Source organism: Lonchura striata, chromosome 6 (assembly GCF_046129695.1).
Source record: "Lonchura striata isolate bLonStr1 chromosome 6, bLonStr1.mat, whole genome shotgun sequence".
NCBI classification, from domain to species: Eukaryota; Metazoa; Chordata; class Aves; order Passeriformes; family Estrildidae; genus Lonchura; species Lonchura striata.
The window spans coordinates 36,566,350-36,587,740 of NC_134608.1; the positions used below are offsets into that span (position 1 = coordinate 36,566,350).

Sequence of the window (21,391 nt, forward strand, 5' to 3'; positions counted from 1 at the left end):
GAAGTTCAGTTTAGATGGGAAGAACAATGTTTTCTCGTTGCAACATCTGTACAGCTATACATTTAGAAAAAGATGTGTTTACTTTCATTTCCTTCCTTGTGAAAAATATAGAGTATTTGTATTTATAAAATCTGGCAGTCCTGAGGCAAGAAGCCCTAAATATTCCATTGTTTTTAGTATCCTTATATGGATTGCAATATTTATGTCCAATGCTTCCTGAAAATCAGTGTAGTAATAAAGAATATTTCTTTCTGTAAGATTTTGCTACTTTGCAGTTCATCAGCCTTTTCTCTACCTTATCTATGCCATCTGTGATGTGCTTTTGTGGGGCCACAGCAGCAGCTTTTCTAAGCCTCATAAAAACGTTGCAACTTGTAAGTAAGCATCCAGATATTAATTTTAAGTGATTTTGCACACCCTGTTTAACCCTGGACTTTGTTTGAGGTCCAGAAACTTAGATGTTCGCTTGGAGTTTGATCTATGTACAGGGGAGAAAAATTTCCTACAGAAAAGGAAGAAGTTTGTGGCTTCTGCTCTGAAAAAAGCACTACAATTAGAACAAGACCTACAAGATCATGAGGTATGGGGAGTATCACAGGGACTGTAACAGGAATATGTTATGCTCCTAGCCTTTTGCATGTTGTTCCTTAAGTAGCTCTGATACATTCACTACACCATGTAAAGCACTGAGGAATGATTTTCTATTTTAGTTGAAGAGCCAGGCTAGCATCAAATCCTCTTGATACACATTTTCCCAGGAAACATAATGCCATAAATCAGATTTTTTTTTCTATATTTATTTTTCATTTGTGCATTATTAACCTAGATGGTATGACTGTTTTATCTGATCATTCAGTCACCAAGACCTCATATTTTATCAGATTTTTGGAGGGAGAAAAATCTAACAGTTAAAGTGATGCATAATATTGGCTGATGAGAAGGTGTCTTATTTTAGACTCTCTCATCTGATGCTCATCATCTCAGCTGTAGTTCCTCAAATAGAACAAAGACATTCCACATTTTTTCTCTAATCTGCTTGTCTGAGTAATGTTTGTGTTTGTTAATATCCTCACTAGTGTGGGGATGGTTAGTGCTTTAGGGAAGGAGTATGGTCTGTGATCAGGAACTTGAGAAATGAAGAACCAGCTTGAGAGCTGGTTAATTTGTTTTCAGCTGTGTTTTCTCCTTTTTTCAGGACAGGCAGACCAAAGGCATAGTAGCTAATATATGACAGCATGGTTTTAGACATTATAAATTATGCCCCCCTCACAAATTGATCATATTAGTACATTGTTTCTCAATGGCACAGTAGTTTCAATCAAAAAACCCCAGCAGTTTCTTAAGTAGAAGAATTTTTAGGAGAAGTATTTCCAACTATTATTTTCAGATTTTCCAGCAAGTGAATATTTCCTTATAGTCAGGTAAATGCAAATCAGAATACTTAGCTTTTACCTGAAATGTTTGATTTGAATCAGGAAAATATTGAGTATTTCTTTGATGCAATTGCCTGGATATGTGTGTGGAAAATGTCAATGGGCTCCTCTTCTTTAAGTGTGTTTCTTAGAGAAATTTGTCTTCATGTAACAGAATTTAGATTTCCATACAATTAGGCTTCATCACTGCAATTATATACTCTAAGTACTTTGTAGAAAATTTAATTAGCTGTTATGTGTGACTTACAGAGAAGATGAACTCTGCTTGTTATCAAAACAGACCTCTTAAGAAAAGATGTTTTGCTAAGGAAAATGCAGTCTAATATTGAAATGCCTTGAAACTATGGGTTTTGATAATTTACAATCAAAATTGATTGATTTTGATCAAAATCCTCAAAATTAGTTAGTTGGTTTTTTTTTTTGTTGTTGTTGTGGTTTTTTTTTTTTTTTTTTTTTTTTTGGGTTTTTTTTTTTCTGTGCAAAATATGCAGTTTTCTTTTTTTTTTTTTTTGTCCCTGCTTGGGGAAATGGTGGAATGTTGGAATTTTTTGTGGTACTGACATGCTACATTTCACTTGTGCTGATAAACAAAGTGTTGCTTACCACTGCTGTGTTGATGATTAAACAGGTACCAGTTGTAGCCGTGATGACAACAGGAGGTGGCACACGGGCACTGACATCTCTGTTAGGCAACCTGTTGGGTCTTCAGAAGCTGGGTCTCTTGGATGCTATTTCATACATCACTGGGTCATCTGGTTCAACGTGGTAAGGAGATCCTGAACAAAGACATCACTCATCACCTCTCTAGTCCACTGTGAGATATTTATTCTCTTCATTTTTGTAAAGAAAGGCATGAGTTTCATTCCTGAGATTTTTTTATTGCTGCTTTAGGATCACATTGTCCAAGCCAGTGAATGGCCTAGGTGCTGCTTTCTTTCAACTCTAGATCTATTCTACTGAGTCACTGGGGCACAAATCACAGCCTCGTGCATAAACCTTAGTAGCAAGAAAGGGCTTTTTTCAAGTCCTCAAGTTTCACTAGTGAATTGGGGAATTCCTCTAAATCAAAAAAAAATCTTTTCAATAATATACTAAGCTCAAAAGATGCTTTTAAAGAAACTCAGGTAGTTCATTTGATGTGGACCTTAAATCTAAGTCTAAAAAATGAAAGTTTCTCTGCATATGAAAATGCACACTCCCTTTCTTTTCTCCAGGACTTTGTCACATTTGTATCAGAGTGCTGACTGGTCACACAAGGATCTATCAACACCAATTGGTGAAGTCCGCAGACATATGACCAAGTGCAAGCTAAGCTGCTTTTCCCTGGAGAGCTTGAAATACTATGCAAAGGAGCTGAAACTGCGGAAGCAAGAGGGATACCAGATCTCTAGTGTTGATTTTTGGGGGCTTCTGCTGGAAAAAGCATTAGACAATGGGGTAGTGTTTTCCCTATGTTTTTTCTTACAGCTACTGAATACTATTGCATGGAAAATGAAACTCCAGGGATAGATGCTTGAGAGCATGCCAGCATTATCCTGCAGATGATTTCTGCTGATTAACAAAGGGGTTTTAGAATTGTTAAAATTGGAAAGGCCTCTGTGTCCAACCATTAACCTAATATTATCATATTCACCACTAATCCATGTCCCCAGGTGCCACATCTACACGAGTTTCAAACACTTTCACAGATGGTGATTCCACCACTTCCTTGGGGAACCTATTCCAATGCTGACTAGCTTTTCGGAGAAGAAAGTTTTTCCTAATATTTAATTTAAACCTCCTCTGCCACAACTTAAGTTCATTTCCTCTTGTCTTTTCACTTGTTACTTGGAAGAAGAGAGCAATCCCCACTTATCTACTACTTCCTTTCAGGAAGTTGTAGAGTGACAAGGTCACCCTTGAGCCTCCTTTTCTCCAGGCTACACAGCTCCTTCAGCTGCTCCTTGTAAGACTTTTTCTCTAGACCCTTTCCCAGCTCCATTGCCTTTGCTCCATGTTGTTCTCTGGACATGCTCCAGCACCTCAATGTCTTTCTTATACTGAGGGGCCCAAAACTGGACAGAGCACATGAGATGTGGCCTCACCAGTGCTGAGTACAGGGCGACAATCACTGCCCTGGTCCTGCTACTACTGCTGACACAGGCCAGGATTCCATTGGCCTTCTTGGCCACCTGGACACACACACACACACACTGTTCATGTTCAGCTCCTGTCATCCAGCACCCCCAGGTCCTTTTCTGCTGGGAAGCTTTCCACACCCCCGTTCCCCAGCCTGTAGTGCTGCATGGGGTTGTTATGACCCAAGTACAGGACCTGGCACTTGGCCTTGTTGCACCTCATATGATTGGCCTTGGCCCATTGATCCAGCTTGATCCTGCAGAACCTTCCTGCCCTCCAGAAGATCAAAAACTCCCACCCAGCTTAGTGTTGTCTGCCAACTTGTTGAGAGCTTTGTCCCCATGTACCTTTATTGCATAATTAGGAGCCCAAGGGGCTTCTGTAGAAAAGAAACCCTATGTCTCCTTCTACAGGCATGACTACCTGAGTATCTAACTAAAGAGTCTTGCTCTTGGTTTATTTTCCTCTGTTCATCCCTGTGAGAACTAATTTCCATGTGAAGTGGATGTATTTACTAAATAAATGACAATTTTAAAAAAAAAAGCAGCCTACAACTGTACCAGTAATTAAATAAGCCTTTGTGGTTGTGTAAATGTTTAGATCATTCCTTGGTTAAAAAAATGTTTGGACACAAAATGAATCGAGAGAATAGCAAAATTAAGAGGGAAACAGCTATGTATTTTGCTGTACTCTTGGAAGCCCATGAACTATACCAAGAAGGTCCCTTGATTGTGGTCTGTCTTTCATCAATTCACAGAAAAATAACCACAAACTCTCAGATGAGCAAGAGGCATTGAGTCAGGGTCAAAATCCCCTACCTATCTACATGATCCTCAACATCAAAGAAGATTACAGCCTTTCAGAGTTCAAAGGTAATGGCAAAAATGGGTTTATTTGGTGTTCGAACTATCTGCATTATCAGTATTTCAACCTCTTCTACAGCTGACCCATAACATTTATAAAGAGTTTCTTTTCTTCCTTAACTTCCTTTTCCATTTCCAGACTTTATGCCTAGGCTATGGGAGGAACTTCTCTTCTGCAGGGCAGGAGAAATCTTGGAGAGGTGTTTAAGGACAAGCCTTAGCTCCACATGTGGGGTAACTCAGGCTGACCCCTCTTAGTATAAACTTCCCTTATGCTCTCTCTGGAGAGGGTAATTGGAAAGTTCTGAATGAACAGCACCATGAAACATTGTTGACTGAGTGGCTGACACCAGCTGAATGATAACTCTTTACCCTGAGGAAGGCCAGTCTGTAGTTACCCTGCAAATAGGGTTTATTCAACAGCTGCCTTTTTGCCTTTTCATTTCCCTTCCAGCAGGGAAGTAGGGAAAAGATTAAGATTTAAAAGTTTGTTTTATGTTTCTGCAGAATGGGTGGAGTTCACCCCTTATGAGGTTGGGTTCTTAAAATACGGTGCCTTCATTCGTGCGGAGGATTTTGGCAGCGAGTTCTTCATGGGTCGCCTGATGAAGAAGCTTCCCGAGTCCCGAATCTGCTTCATGAAAGGTGATGTGGTCTATTGAAAAAAATTGAATTGCATAAATATGTACTTTATTTTTAATATAATGCAAACTCTGCATATTATAACCAGTGTCCTGCATCATGCAGGGCTGAAATCAATTGTACACCATGTTGTTCTCACCTCTGACTGAGTTCCTTAGACAATGGAGATGGGCTAAAAGTACTGAGATGAAATTTCAAACTGCACTCTTCACTGTTGCTCTTGTTTTTAATAGTGATGTACATGCCTGAAGTTTCAGGGCTGGTTGAAGAGGCTAGGTTCATTTTGAACCAACCAGCAGCAGAGTGCCACATGAAAAACATTTGTATTTTGAAAAGGAACTCTTAAAAGTCAAATTTGTCAATGAATGGCATGATCTTAGATGCCAAAGCAATGTCGTTACCGAGTTTATTATAAAATACAGCAATTTAGAGTAGTTTTGTGAACTGCTACTGATACTTTTACAAGTTTAATAGTATTCTAAATACTCTGTAATTTTGATACCATTATAAATAATTCAAATTTTTCATTCTTAATTCAGTAAACTGGGTAGCACCCAGTAATATATGAAAAACAGTTTTGCAGGTTTTATGCAATTCTTGTTTTAATTCTGCTTAATACTGAAACTCTCTACTATGCCCCTTTGTACATTGGTTCTCATTGGCATAAAGCTGTCTGCAGACAAGTCCATCTGCTCTTAAATAGATACTTTACATGTAAGTAAGCACAAGACACAACAGGACACCAAGGACACAGGTAAAAAATTGTTAACTTGTAAAGTGGAAAATCCATACAACCAGCAACACCACATGGTATTCCTTATTTGGTATTCAGAGAAGCTGTATTATGCAGTAGGAGTCTAGAATCGTTATTCTAAACATGAGACAATAGCTGGCCATAAGAAAGAAAAGATGGTGCTCAGTCACACAAGCACTAAATCTTACAGCTTTATTAGCTATGCTAAGAGCTTTCAGTTATGTAATGAGTTAAGAAAAGAGTTGAGGGAAAAGACTCAGAAGAAAACACGGGATCCAAGAGAATGAATAGATCTGAAAAGGGCAGGAGAAATTAATGCAGAGTAAATCCCATTGGTACCTCTGAAATCCAGGAGTTCAGATGCAGCCTCTAGTACTAGAAATCCTAAATCCAGGAGTGTAAGATGATGGGGAGTATGCTGGAGAAATCCCTTCATTCTTCCCTTCTTCTTTTACTCTTCCATTAACCACTCTGTGCTGACTGTTAGAGGTAGGAGGTAGGTCACAGAGCTAGGTGGGACTACAGAACCTTCTTCTGAGCATGTTATGCCTCTAGTACAGTTCCTCAATAGCAGTGGGGTAGTGTGTTCATACCCGAGGGGGCCAGGTAGCAAGCAAACCCAACACATCTAGCCTGGGCTGAGCTCTGTTCTCAGCCTTAGCACCTGAGCCTGGTGGTCCCACAGCCGCCTGTGTACCTTTCTAAAGGATAAGGTAGAGAGTTAAAGCAATGTTGCCATCTAGTGATACCACATGCAATGCCCTCTTGGGTAACTATTTAATGTGCTATTAGTTACAGCGTGATAATTTAAAAAAAGCAAGGTGTCATTTACAGGGAGAGGAAAGGCCTTTCCTAAGAGCTGGAAAGACTGGATGAGCTTACAGGGATACAAGACCCTCATGTTTCCAGAAGAAAGGTTGAGGTGCATAAGAGCTTGTTCACTCTTTTCAACTCTGTTGGCCTAGGAAAAGATACCATCCCTCTTCACAGTTCTCACTTCAGCCAATACAGGTACAAAGAAAATTCAGTGCAAGAGGTTAGAGCAACTTTGCCATGTAATTACAAACAAGTTTGAAGGAGACAGCTGTTTGAAAGTCATTAAAATGCAGGAACAGTTTGTAACTCCAAGGGTAAGGGAACCAGAAGAGTTACACAGTGAGAAAACATTAAGACAGGACAAACCAGAGGAGTTGTCTTCTCCTAGCAGGGTTGGACAAAAGCTTCTCAAGCTGCTGGGAGATGAGGCTGTCTCGACAGAAACTGGCCAGTAATTATGTGCAAATGAACTCTGCTTGACAGCTAAGTGTAGCTCCAGAGAGGCCAAATCTGATTTCTCGATTATGCATTTCTAGTATTTCCTAAGTGAGTCTATTCTTACAAGGACTTCCTTTAAAACAGAAGGCTCTTGGATTTCTGTCCCAGTCCAGAAACAAGCCATGTTTTAAAGGGAATTGTATTTTTGCTAATAATTTATGGGAAGAATAATAATTTTATTGCGCAACTGAAGTTATTGCATCCTGTACAATGTATGGCTTTTGCAAAGCTTTCACTGGTAGAGATTTTCAAGGCAAAGCACAGCCCTGCCTTCTCTGGTAGAGTTTCTCTTGGGGCCTGTGACAGAGCTGTGGAGGAAGAGATACTTTTTAAAATCCAAGAGACTTTTGGAGATTTCTGCACTGTGAAGACACTTTCAGATGTTCTTTTACATGGGATGGCAAAAGTGGGAGAAGCAGTATGGGAATGAGAATAACAAATAGAAGGAGAAGTATCTCCCTCAAAAGACTTTGTGCAGAGGAATTCTAGAGGGACAGCAATGCTATCTTTTATTTAGAGGACTTTTCTGCAGACTATCCCAGACTGTGCTCTAACCATTTGATTCTTGATTATCCAGAAGTAGCTTCCAAACATTTAACTGAGTATCCACTTGTATATGACATATTTTGTAGAGCAGACACTCCTATTTTATAGGAAATGGCATGGTTTTGCTCACTTACAACAGTTGCTTATAGGATGGAAAATGTTGGTTTGTATGTGGCAAGGAGTTAGAGTGGCTGAAGGCCTCACACAATGTTTTAAACTATTTAGGCTTCTCCTTGATGACAGAATCCTAATTGCTGAAAAAAACTTAATATAGTTTTTGGTGATAATTTGAAACCTCGAGGCTTTCCAATACTCCTTGCAAAGCTGAGAGATTTTTTTTTAAAGGGATACTTTCTATTAGAATGTTTCTGAAGAAGATTCCGTGTTCTCTACCATTGCACAGGCCTATGGAGCAATGTCTTTTCATACAACCTTTTGGATGCCTGGCATTCGTCGAATCCTACACAGAGACGCTCACTGAGGTGTACCCAACACAGCACTGTTGATATTGGTTAGTTATGTTTCTGTTTTACCTGGTGCCTCATAAATCCAGAGGCTTCATGTTGTCAGCTATATCTAACTAGGTTTCGTCTCTGAATTTATTCATAGCAATATTATTTCCATTAATCTCCCTTATACTGAATTTATGCAAATATAAAACTACTGAAGGTTTAAAGATTAAAGATTGTCTTTGCCAGGGGCCCTTTGGTGAACCTCCATGTTGTAACAAACACCTCTTCTGTGTTCTCTGTCTGCCTCAGCAGCTGGTGCTTTTCACACGTTCTTGAAGACTTCAATTGCATGCAAGTCCATTTCAATGTTCTTTGATCTTGATATAAACCTGTGTTTTTCCAAGAGGCCTTGTTTGTCCTTCCTGTGTTTAAGGCAGTTAGTGAGTTTAGTTTATGGGTTTCTATCACTTTCTCCATGGAAGTGTTGCAAAGACCTAAGCTCAATAAATCAATAAATGCACATGATAGAAAGTGATTGGCTCTCTTACCAATCTCATGAGGTACTGTTTAGCACAACCCTATTTCTCTTGTGGATATCTCAGTCTCCGGATAGCTTTTTTTTTTTTCATGCATTTTTTCATGCATTTTTTCATGCATTTTTTTCATTTTGAAAGAAACAGGTCCAGATTCTGAACCTACTCTCACCTTCACACAGGGAATCAATCTGTGAGTTCTGTTAAAGAATGGATCACTTTTTCCAGTTTTAGCAAGTTTGTTGCCATTCTCTTTCTCATGCAATAGGCTTTACTGAAGACTGATTTTCTTCTTATTCCTGTTTTGACATTGATTTATTTGTATGTTGCAATATCTTATTAGGATCTGCTTTTCCCTACCTAATATGAGATGCCTTCTATTATTTTAAGTATTGAAAAGAACTGTATCAAAGCAACAATTTGTTCATCTCCTCTATCTTTCAGGAGGAGAACCTTCTCCATCAGACATAAGACATGAGTTGGAGACTTACTTGGTCACCCCTGAATGTGGCATCATGGGCATCATTCGGCGGATCCTGACAGAGCGGGTGATGGTTTCAAAGTTCTACAACTTCCTGAAGGGATTCCAGCTGCACAATGAATACCTTTGGAACAAAAACTTCTGTATATGGAAAGGTAAACATCCTTGAATATTATTTACCTTCTTAGATAGTTGGTGTTTTCATCAGTGAAGAGAAGGCAGATGATGAACATTTGGAAATGAATATTCTAGATAACTATTTAAGTTTCATACAGTCAAATCAATTTCAGAAATTTTCTTGACTCCAGGGAAAGAAAATTACTGCTTGTCTGGTGTGGAAGAACAGCAACATGAGAGGTGAAAGAACTCTCTTTTTACCTTGAACAGGTCTTTCTTTCACGTGTGAAGGCTGAACATCTGTAGTGTTTCAGGGTCGTTTGGAAAAAGTAAATATAATGGATAGCCAAGGGGCATTTACCCCAATTTTTCCTTATTAGTCAAACAACAGATGTACTTTTTCTTCAGTGAATCACTCATCATAACAAATATTTCCTTTTAGATACTGTACTAGAGCATTTCCCCAACCAGCTGACAGAAACAGCAGAGTTCATGTGCCTGGCAGACACGGCGGGATACATTGACATTAGCTACCCACCACTCATGAGGCCAGAGAGGAAAGTGGATGTTGTCCTGCACTTAAACTATTCTTCTGGATCACAGACCTTGGTGTGGAAAATGCTCTCTTTTCTTTGATAAACAACTCCTTAACTCCTAAAGTTTCAGAATAATTTATGTAGAATAAACTAATTCTGGGAGAAAAGAATCCTTGGTCTACAGTTCCCTGTGCAGATGCTTAGGTCTTCAAAGTGATGCTGGTAAAGCCTCTGAAAACAGGATTAATATCAGATTTCTGCATATTTTATTTGAATTTACCCTCTAGTAGCTACCTAGCCCTGTAATCTCCCTTTGGCTATCTAGATTTCACTCACATGGAGTGTTTATCTGGTACTAGTTACCACCACTGATGGACTCATGGTTGTGTTGTGATGTTTATATAAAGTTACCCACATGCAGTATAATTAGAAATATTTTGTCCAGTTGTCTTTGGAACAATAACTGGATTTTTTTGTTGTTGTTGCTGGAGATTGTGGAAAATAGTTGTCCTTTAACAACATATGCTCTTTCAAATATCATCTAATAACCTGGTAATAATTCTTGTTACTAGATATGGATAAGATAGAAATTCTTGAGGACTAAAATTTTCATACATGTCAGCCGGACTCGGGAAGCAAAATGCTACTTTCAAAAATTGCTAACACACCTGCGAGAATAACATTTTAGTTAAGATCATATTTGCTCCCAGATCCCTGTTTACTTAAATCCCTTTTTAGAACCATCATAAGGCATCTAAGACAGAGGCTTTTAAATACTTTATGCTAAGTCAAAAAAATTTGTAATTTTGCATTTTAAAACTGTACTATTTCAGATTCTATTTGCCCATTCTACTTGTTTCAGGAACTTCTCCAGAAGAGGCATCTTTCTGTAACCTAAGCTGCTAGGCCACCCTTCCCATAGTCATGTAAATTTTTCCTATCTTGTAGAGATAAAGGCTAATGAGGAGAAGGAGAAGGTAGAACACCAATCAGGAGTGCAAATTGGAGGCCGAGTGTTGAATTGTTCTGTTAGTAGTAATTAATATCTCATGTAAGAGACAAAGACAGAAGAAATATTAGCAACAAACCCTTCTCCTAAATCTTTGTGAAGGTCATTTGATGGTTGCATTAGGAAAAGTGGTAGATTGTGGCAGAATTTCTGACATTTTCCTCTTTTCTGTCTGAATTCAGCCTTTGGAAGAAGCATCAAAATACTTTCAAAAGCAGGGAATCCCATTTCCCAAAATCCAAATGAGTGAAGAAGAGAAGAAAAATCTAAAGGAGTGCTACATCTTTGAAGATACAGAGACCCCAGAGGCACCGACCGTGGTGTTTTTCCCTCTGGTGAATGACTCCTTCAGAAAATACAAAGAGCCTGGTAAGCCATGGGATGGCTCTCCCACCACCTGGCAGCGCTTTGGCTGTGGAATGGGAGACATGGTGTAGCATGGTCTCCTCCCTCCCCTGCTGTGCCTCCTATGGGAGAGAAACACAAATTCCAAGGGGCAAAGAGTAATGTTGTGCCCCACTGGAACCATCTCTCTACCCCACTGATGACGTTTCTTTATTTGCCAGGTGTGGAGCGCAGCCCTGCTGAGATGGCTCACGGCAACGTCGATGTTTCCACCATTTCTTCCCCCTACTGCTTAAACAGCTTTACCTACACAGGGGAGGAGTTTGACAAGCTGATAGACCTGACCAGCTACAACATTCAGAACAACCAACATCTGATCCTTCAGGCTTTGAATTCAGCTATAGAGCAGAAACGACAGCACAAAAAATAAGCACTCGCCCGAGTTTCAGGAAGATATCTGCATGATTTTTTTTTTTTTTTTAAATTTTTCTCTGGAGAGGAATCAAGAACTGTCTTCAAATGAGCATAGTAGACTTTGGAAAGTAAGGACTTGTCTCAGGCTGTGGTTCCTCTCTACCACATGGTGATCTTAGATCAACCAATCAAACAAAATAATGATTAGACTTGCGCTTTATTTATGTTGGATTTCACTGCGGCTGAACTTCTTTTTCCTGCATATATATGTATATGCAGTAAATTGAAGGTCAAAAAATATTTGATTTATTGAAAAGTTTTTGAAATACATGAATCTGGGATGTCAGTGAAAATTCTTTCAAAATTTGTTATACTGATGGAAATTGTATGTGAACACAAATGAGCTATGGATATTTAATTTATTCCAAATCTAGTGCAACAGAAAAATACGTGATAAATGTGGACAATTTCAAAGAACATGAAAACTATATTTTCCTATAATGTCAGCAAGGAATTTTTGCTAGAAATAACATGCCAAGCTAAACATAAAAGATTATCTGGGACTTCACGTAAAAAATACACATTTTCTATACTTTTGAATTTATAAGTTTTATTACACCAGTAGTATTCAGCTTTTGAAAATCTCTTGGAAACTACTCTTTCAAACCATTTTGTAAGTCAGGATCACCTCTTCCAGTGCAGTTATAGCTATTTAATCCACAGTTCTACTTTCCACTGAACTTTCATGGTATTTAGATGATCCAGCTCAGCAGCCACATCCTGTTAATTTCAGCAATTTTCATAGTGTTTCTTGTTATTATAAGATGGGATGCTCTGAGAATTAAAATATCACAAACTGAGAGGTTTTGCAGTCAGAGGCAAGCTAAGTGTTTTACCCTGATATCCATGCATAATTCATGGGTAATCACATAACTTTGTGAGTCCCTGCTTGTCTAAAAGTTAGGATATATGTGACTACTATAAATAGCACAAAGTAATTTGTTGAAACTGCTTATTTTTGAGATGAAGACCAAAACAATTATTTGCTTTAGGAAAAATTTTATATGACAAATACATTGTAAACCTGATTTCATTATAACAAAGATACTAATCTAAAATAAAAAGATATAATGATTCAGTCAGTATCAGTTGCCCTTAATTACTTAAAATTTAAATAAAATGCAGCAGCTTGTCTGTGCACTGAAGTAATTGGCAAACCCAGAGCTATGAATAATGTATCATAGCAAAACCAGAAAATTATTTTTTAATTTAAAATGAAATATGAACTTCTAAAAGGCTGAAAATTTCTCCTCCTTCTCGTTATCATGATCTATCTCTCTTCCTTCAATCATTCCTTTATGGCTTGTCTTTCCTCTTATCTTTTGCTGTCTTAAGTCTCACATGCTCACCTCTGATGACCTCACCCCCCTTAGGGGTGCTGTGTCCTTACCCCAGCTGCTTTTCCAGGCCCTCACACCTTCATCCAATTTGCAGCCTGGGTTCAAACCTCTGGTGTGCTGAAATGGCTGTTTACTTGTTGGTGCTCATCAAGGGCTCCCCTCTTTGTGATCTCTGTTGCTGAATCATCTGGTCCCTCTCGGCATTGCCTCTCCTCTGTCCCAGCTCTACTTCCCTCCCAGGCTTCCCTGGTTATCATTATGACAACCCCATTTGGTGTGACACATGTGTTTGCTACTTCTCCCAGCTGCCCATCTTACAGCTGAGGTTTCAGGCACCTTCAAGAGCTGCAAATGGAGTTCCTACCCCTGCCATCCAAGTCTCTGATGACACCAAATTTCAAGAACCCTGCTTCTCTCTTCCCATTCCTGCCTTTAACTATACCCCTTTGCTTCCCTTGATGTTCTCTTGTTTGCTGGTTTAACAGTGGGAAGCCCCATTTACTCTCAGTGTGTCACTGAGGTACTCTCTGCTGCACCTGCCAGGGTGGGTTTGCTCCACCTCCCAGCAGAACACCTGCAGAAGATGCTTGTCATCTGTCCTTGCAGGCCAGCAGGGAGGTTTTGTGTGACTTTGTCTACTGGCATTGTTTTGTTCTGGTTCTGCAATTAATGGGGTAGGTTTCCTATGCTCTGAGTCTGGGCTGTACTGAAGCATTACAGGAATGTAGGTAACAGCTGCAGATGTGGGCATTTAAAAGCACTTTTTGGTTTTGCAGTTTGGGGGTGTTCCTTTATACAGGAAAGAGGAATGACTTCATGGAATTATCCCTTTGAGGAAGAAAACTAACTAGAGGGGAGAGAAGCGCTGCAAAAATCTAGGCCCATGCTGTATCATAGTTAATACCAGCAGGAGTTAACTTGATTTTTCCTAAATGTTTTAATAGGTAGAGCTCTTGGTATATGTGGGTATAGGAACTACAAACACTAACACGCTGACCTCCTTAGTTGTAATTAATATGTTTTGAATCTTTTCTGTGTCTGCCTTTTAATTCTTACCTATTCATTATCTATAGTAAGTGAAGGGATTAGCATGCAATTGCAGCTGTGCCCCAGCCCTTCTGATTATCACAAAGGTGCATGAAGAACTGGGCAGCTCAGTGAGGTGACTCAGACCACAGGAACCTAAGGAAAACAGCAATGGGATTCTTCTAACTCCTCACAAGGCAAGTGAAAACTTGGGCAGTCCTACTTGGTGAGTGCTACTGTAGAAATAGGACCTAATGGGATGGTTTGCAGCAGGATTTTGTGCTGTTCTGTAGTGCAAGGAGTGATCAAACAAGAGGTTATTGCAAACATTCTGAGTGAACAAGTAATTTGTGAGACTTACAGGTTGCACCAGGTGAGTGATGGCAAATGTGTTTGCCATAGCAGATGTAGGAGAATGTGGGTGGCAGGACAGGACTCCCGTCTTAGAAAACTGGTGCTAAAACCTGCTCCCACTTAAAGCTCTGCTGTGTGTGTGCAATATCCCACTAGAATGATAACACTGCAGAGGAGGCCATCAGGGCCTTATTTCCTCATACCCTGGTCATGCTATGCTGGTCGACAGTTAAAATGGCTGTGTCATTCATGCCACTGAAGCTTTGTAGCTTTGAATTCTCCTGAAAATCTCTCCCTTGTAGGGCTCCTGCTGAAGCCCATCATTCCTGCAGTCTTCATAAAGTACTTCTCCAGCACTCCTCCCACACCTCCAGCTCATTATATCAAAATTCTGTGATGTGACATCTTGTAATATCTCATGTTTTTTCCTCCTTGGGTCCCGAGTATTGGAAATCGGGGCACCCCTGATGGGAAGAAATTATGATGTCTGGCTCCAGATCAGAAGGCTAAAGGATCTGCTTTATTAAAACTATACTATAATACAGTAATACACTATTTAAAGAGATACTTTCCTGTTCTACATACATCTTACTTACCTATCTATCAGCTAACAACTTGTGACTTCTCTGCTGAGAGTCCAAGACACAGCTGGATCCAATTGGTCATTGAACCCAAACAACCTTCACCAGAATCCAACCATGCAATCACTTCAGGTAAACAATCTCCATACCAAATTCCACATGGGGAAAACAAAGGAGCAGAGGTAAAAACTCTTTTCTCTTCTTCTCTCTGTGCTTCTCCTGAGAGACAGAATTATGTCAGTCTGTCTGTCCAGAGAATGTGAATGCCACATCTTGAGGTCTTTGCACTCCCTCCAACCTGTTCTCCTTTATCTCTTTTTCTCCATGCAGCTGTACATCTCATCCTGATGTCACAGCCTGATCTCAGCTGCCCTAATGCTTGTAGTATTCATGCTTGTTCCAAACATGACCAAACCTCCATCACTCAAACCTGAAGCTTCTGGAGAAACAATTACAGTACAGAGGAGATATGAGACAAAGGGGACAGATTAAGAATGATTAAGTACGGTTATGATGGTATAAAATATGAGGAGGGAGGATAGAAGAAAAAGCAAATTATAATACCCAACAAAAATTGAAAAAATGTCATTTTAGCTATGAAGTATTGAGATGGACGAAGAAAGAAAACACATACTTTGCAATCCAAGAAGTCAATTGTAAAGAAAATATGGCAGGGAATGGAAAGAGGAAAAGAAAGAGGAAATCAGAAATTAGAAGGTGGTGGATACAAACATTTAAAACAGAGATAAAGGTATACCACTCTTCTGTTTTTTTCAAAGCAGTCTCAATAGTCTGGTCCTTTAAAAAGAAAAGCAACTAAATATCTCTAATCTGGAAAATTTCATGGGACTAAATCTTACTGATGAGGTTCTGACCATCTGGGCTCACCTGATACGCACCCTTTGAGTTCTCCCAGCTCTCTTACTTTTTCCTGTCCTTAAACACTGGGAAAAGATGGTTCCTTGGCCCCTAGCAGTCTGACTTTTCCTGCCAACCAGTGCTTATTGCAGCCTCCTCTCTCACAGCTAATAATTTGTTTATTAGTTTGCTCCCTCCCTATTTCCTTTCTTCTGCTGAAGAAATGGAGCATCCTTAGAGACTGATACCTATCAGATAAGGAGCTGCAAGCTTCTACACATATTAATATGTACTTTTAAACCTTGAGCAAGTTGTTTCTTCAATTTTGCAATTTCTGCTATTCAGCTCGATGACAGCCAGCCTTAAAAGCAATTCAAGCTCCAAATTCCTCATTGAGTTGCATGTTTTTTAACTTAATAGCTACTTTGTAAATATAGACTATAACTCAATTTTGACATTTAACAGACTATATGATAGTCTAGAAATTGTTTAAGATTAAATGCTTTGGTCCCATATACAGAAAATAATTCAGAAAATCCTTCACAGGTGTTTAACAAGCACCTTTTCTGATCACTCATAATCTCTAGTCCATGATCTCTGCTGATGCAGGAGTTGATGGCCTGTAACCCACTGCTGGGTTTGGGCACAGGGAGGAAGAACTGTGCTGGTCATACTGCACTTGTGCTGGTTTTCAGCTCATGGGCATATGATAAACTTGCATGTAGTCTGCAGAAATGTGGAGAATTAACAGTGATTCAAAAAACTTTGGGAACTGCTCTCATAGAACTGATGTCCTGAAAACTTTCTTCAAGTACAGAAAGTAAGTCATGCCAAAGTAAGAGAACTCCAGGCACAGATGACTTACTCACTTTACAGGTAACAACTGAGGATTGTGCATTTGTAACATGCATAAAATCTGAGAGAGATAGAACAGAGTACAAATTTACACTTCAATTAGGCAGCTCAAAGACTGGTATGGTAAGTTTTGAGCTTTATTCAGTGCATCAGTAACTGTAACATGAAAGTAATGTATACAGGTATTTAACTGTAAGTGCAGTGATATACAGAGTCATTAATGATGGTAGCCTCTCTACTGGGAAAGGAATACCTCTCAGTATCAGAGGTTTGTTCTAGTTATATGCTAGTTGCATACAAATGCTGATGCATCTATACAGTGGATACAAGGTGCCATACTTTTCTCAGTTATGATCTTAATAAGAATGCATTCTAGTACATTTAAACTTTTTAGTTTAAAATTTATTTCCCAGAAGATTAATTTTAACCTGTTGCAATGGTAAGATAGCAAACAGCAGTAATGCCACTGTGAATTTTCTCTTCTATTCCGAATCTCCTTCCTTCACTAACTGCACAAGTGATGGCCTAAGACACCCCTTCTCTCCTGCATGAAGAGCATGTAGCTGAGCCAGACCTCCTGTCTGGCTCTGCTCTCCGGTACTGTTTTTTTGTATAGAAGTATTTGTATATCTGAGAGTGGTGAGGTGGACACAGCCAGTCCTGGTTGTGCTTCTGTCTTGTTAGAATAATCTCAGTCTCATTTTGCCTGGCCTGTTTGAGGCTGGGCAAGCAGATATTGTTGCAAGGCATTTAGGAGGACACTGACTGTCTGTGGTTTTGGTCCAGTCCAAGACTGTGATTAAAAGGAATTGCAAAGCTACATTTGAACTTGTTGAAAATTTTTCATGTAGTTCCATTTCTCCACAGCTTGTCTCTGCAGTCGGATGTAGTACAGGTACCTTTGCCAAGTGAGTGACACTTCTGCAAAATGCATTGCAGGATGAATAAGAAACCTAAGCAGTAGAGGAAGTACAAGCTTGTTCTGGGTTTGGCACATTGTGTGATAAACAGATAAGGCTGTGATATCACTATGCTAAAAGAGTAGTGTGCAATTTGCTGCCAGGGCGACTACATTTAGATCTTTGAAACAGGTGGGTTATTTTCCTTCATCTATCCTTAAATTACTGAAATATGCAATGTAAAGACATAAAACATTTCCACTTGAAGCGTCTGCTTTTCATTCTCCAAGTTGAAAACCATCCAGCTTTGTACATTCAGATTTTAAATGAGATGGCACTGGTTCAGTTGTTAATGAGAACCTTGCAGTTTTCTTTCTTTATGTTGCTCCCTATGGAGTGACTCAGATAGGAGTAGAGTACCTTGATTTAGCTGAAGGCTGTCCAGATCATTATAGATAGCCAAGTGTGCCTGTAATGGGGAATTCACTCTGCAGACATGGAAGTCTGTACATAGAATCCATCTTTCTTCTCCACAGGCTTCCTTGAGGACAGAGAATCTCAGCTTTCTTAAGGTTCACCAACTTTAGAGGGATTTCTATCACCTATCATCAGTTATGCTAATGGTTCTCTGAACTAACCAGCCTTGGGAAAGTTGTTATGCTATAATGGGTATCCTGGTATTTTTAGTATCCCATGGCAGGTTTTCCAAGGTCAACCAGGTTTTTGTTTCTGGCCAGATTAAAAAACAACAACAACAACAACAAAAAAAAAAGATCAAACAAAACAACTAAAACAAGAACAACAAAAACCCCCAAACAAACAAAAAACCAACAAACACCAAAAACCCCGCCAAATTACTGTTGTTCTCTAAATTAAGCTGCAAAAGGAGTTCTCCAGGATGCAGCTCAGAGTGTCTGTGACCTGAGGCCAAAAGATGCTCTTGTACTTCCAGTGTGGGCAGAGCTACTTTTCATGCTGGGAATGCAGATGCTATGACACAGCCTACTGTTACTGGAGCTTCTAGTTTGTTATTCATTTGTTTTTCTGTATTTGAAAATGGTAATTTCCATTGGGTAGGCCTGGAGATGTTCATCTGCTCTTTTGTTCATGTTCTTTGATTGAACAAATCTCTGTAAAATAAAAGTGATAAAACTTAACCACTGGATACTGTATTCCATTCATCTTGACATGAGTTTCCCACAGTTGTAAAGTTCAACTGCCTTTCTCTGGAAAATGTAGTAGAAAAGCATGACTCTTATCTGCTTTGCACAGCTATTACATATTTCCTGGTGCCTTTTTTGCTATATTTAAGGTACTGCTGGGTTCAGCAGGGGTCCTGGGTCATGCCTGAAGCCATAGGCATTGACTTCAAGATCTCTGCTATGCCCTGCAAGTGTCCTTCTCCCCTGCTGTCCTGTCACACCCCAGTGTGGTGCTCCCAGTCTGTTAATCACCTCCTCAACTTACAGCTCACCTCTGCAAAATGAAGCCGAGGCCCTGCACCCACCCCATGGCCTCTGGGAAGAAGGAACGGGAGCAGCCCAGGAGGAGCTGGGAGCTGTGTGCCTGCGCAGGGATCTGCCAGCGGTGGGGAACCTCCAGGGGCTGCCTGTGGCACAGGGCTCTGCCCCTCTGCAGGCACTGACTCGGGTCCCCACCTGTGGGGAGACACGGACCAAAGGCACAGGGCTGTGCCAGCATGCAGGGAAGCCACTGGCAGCTACTTAGATGCACGGGCCTTCTCCAGGGTCCAGCTTCCCCCACACAGAAGGCGTCTCTGCTCAGGGAAGAAGTGGGTTTGAAGGAGCAGGCCTCGGTGGCAGCACCCTCCATGCTGGGTCTCTGCTCACACACAAAAGGGTGGCAGCAGTCAGGACCTGTGGGGCAGGCGCAGGCTGGGAGAGGTTCCCAGCCAGAGGAAGGTACCACATTCCTTTTGGCTGTGGTGCTTGGGCTGTAAGGTCCTTCCCTGGAGCAGTCTATCCTTGGTGCTCCACTGCCTTCGAAGTGGGAGGGGAGCCCTTTACTTAGATGAGATGGGTGGGGCCTCAGGTAATTTTATAAAATAACAAGTCATTGACTCCCACAGGAGTACATCCTGCAAACATGTCTTGGGAAGTGCTGCCAGTGGAGGTACCAGAAGTAGATATTGAAAACTTGTCTCTAGAGCCACTGCCCACAGAGGTGCCAGGAGTAAATCCTGAAAATATGTCTCTAGAACCACTGCCCACGGAGGTGCCAGGAGTTGAACCTGAAAATATATCTCTCGAATTGCTGCCTGTGGAGGTGCCAGGGGTAGATCCTGAAAACATGTCTAAAGGATTCTTGACCATGGAGAAGCCAGGAGTGTATCCTGAAAACATGTCTAAAGGCTTCCAGCCCCTGGAGGAACCAAGACTATATCCTGAAAACATGTCTAAAGGATTCCTGCCCATGGAGGAGCCAGGACTACATCCTGAAAACATGTGTAAAGGATTCCTACCCATGGAGGAGCCAGGACTATATCCTGAAAACATGTGTAAAGGATTGCTGCCCATGGAGGAGCCAGGACTATATCCTGAAAATATGTCTAAAGGATTCCTGCCTATGGAGGAGCCAGGAGTATATCCTGAAAATATGTCTCAAGAACTGCAGCCCATGGAGGTGCCAGAAACACTCTATTACATGAATAAAGGGAGGACCAGGATACCATCAAATGCACTAGAGGTAAGAGAACAGCTTTAAAGTTTCACTTAAGGTCCTCTGCATTTGACAGAAAACAAAATCCTGCTTTGTGAGTGTATTCAAGCTAGTGTGTAGATTTGCTGTCTGATGGGACTATACAGTAGTTCCTCTGCCTGAAGATGTTCAAGGTGAAATTTTCTATTCAATGCTGTCAGTGGAAAAACTTCTGAATCCACTGGAGCCAAAGATCTCATCTTCATAGACAAAATGAGAGAAGCCAGAGAAGTATAGGGACAGAAAAAGATAAGAAGTGGGAAAAAATGAATAGGGGGAGAAACTTTCTTCAGGGGACTGAATTGTCAGCCTTTTTTCTTCTACAATTAAATGCTACTTTTATTAAAAAGCTCGTATTTCTGTATAAATAACAAGATTTTAACATGTATAATAATGTGTCAAACCCATGTTTTTGTTGTTGAAAATGGGTTAAGGACAGGCTAGAGACCATGAATAGAGAATTGAATTTCACTTACACATTGCATTTTTGGTTCTGATTTCTTTTCATTTTGCTTTGCGTTCTCTGCATTGTTTCAAGATTTGCATTTAATTTTAACTGTAGTACCTTATGCATTGTTCTGTGTGCTCCTTGACTGGATGATGGCACATCACTTAGAGTTTTGGAAATAGAAGCAGAATATTTTCAACATTTTTTTAGTAGAAACTGTCCTTTAATGGTGCTCATAAAGTGTGCTTTAAAAGGGGGCACCCTACATTGTAGAAGTATCTTGGAAGTTCTTTTTCCTGAAAAATATTGAAACATTAGACTTAAAATTTTGCAACAGCAGTGTTTCACATTCTCTCTTCAAAATCACAGAAGATATTCTGGGATATTTTAAGCTGAAGTTTAATATTGGTAAGAGTAGATTGCCAAAAGATCACATTCAAAACAAGAAGCAAACCTTTTTTACTGGATAGAGACACCTTTTAGGTATCTTACAGCTGTGATGGATTTTTGTGCCAGTGTGCACCAAAATATGTGGTGGTTTGTTCATTAATTTGAGTCCAATTAACACAGCTGGGTGTAACCAACAGCCCTTCTAATCAAGGTTTCATCATAAACAGTTGCAAATAGAAATTAATTATCTATCCTGATAATACTGCTGCTGTTGTTTTAACATTGTAATTAATTGTTTCTTTCTT

General features: G+C 40.0%; 2 protein-coding genes across 2 annotated transcripts in view; both read left to right on the forward strand.

Moving 5' to 3' along the window:
• Positions 1-11,573, forward strand: part of LOC110472156 (cytosolic phospholipase A2 epsilon) — a 32,465-nt gene extending 20,892 nt beyond the window's left edge. Inside the window, exons 11-20 of the mRNA XM_077784150.1 lie at positions 445-580; positions 2,062-2,198; positions 2,648-2,870; positions 4,309-4,423; positions 4,922-5,059; positions 8,074-8,181; positions 9,106-9,291; positions 9,696-9,862; positions 10,981-11,167; positions 11,365-11,573. Of these exons, the coding sequence (XP_077640276.1) occupies positions 445-580; positions 2,062-2,198; positions 2,648-2,870; positions 4,309-4,423; positions 4,922-5,059; positions 8,074-8,181; positions 9,106-9,291; positions 9,696-9,862; positions 10,981-11,167; positions 11,365-11,573 (1,606 nt within the window). The remainder of the gene's footprint in view (positions 1-444; positions 581-2,061; positions 2,199-2,647; positions 2,871-4,308; positions 4,424-4,921; positions 5,060-8,073; positions 8,182-9,105; positions 9,292-9,695; positions 9,863-10,980; positions 11,168-11,364) is intronic.
• An 8,063-nt stretch (positions 11,574-19,636) lies between these two features.
• LOC110472155 (cytosolic phospholipase A2 epsilon-like) overlaps positions 19,637-21,391 on the forward strand; it is a 30,999-nt gene continuing 29,244 nt past the window's right edge. The window contains exon 1 of the mRNA XM_021533607.2: positions 19,637-20,236. Coding sequence (XP_021389282.2) covers positions 19,637-20,236 — 600 coding nt within the window. The remainder of the gene's footprint in view (positions 20,237-21,391) is intronic.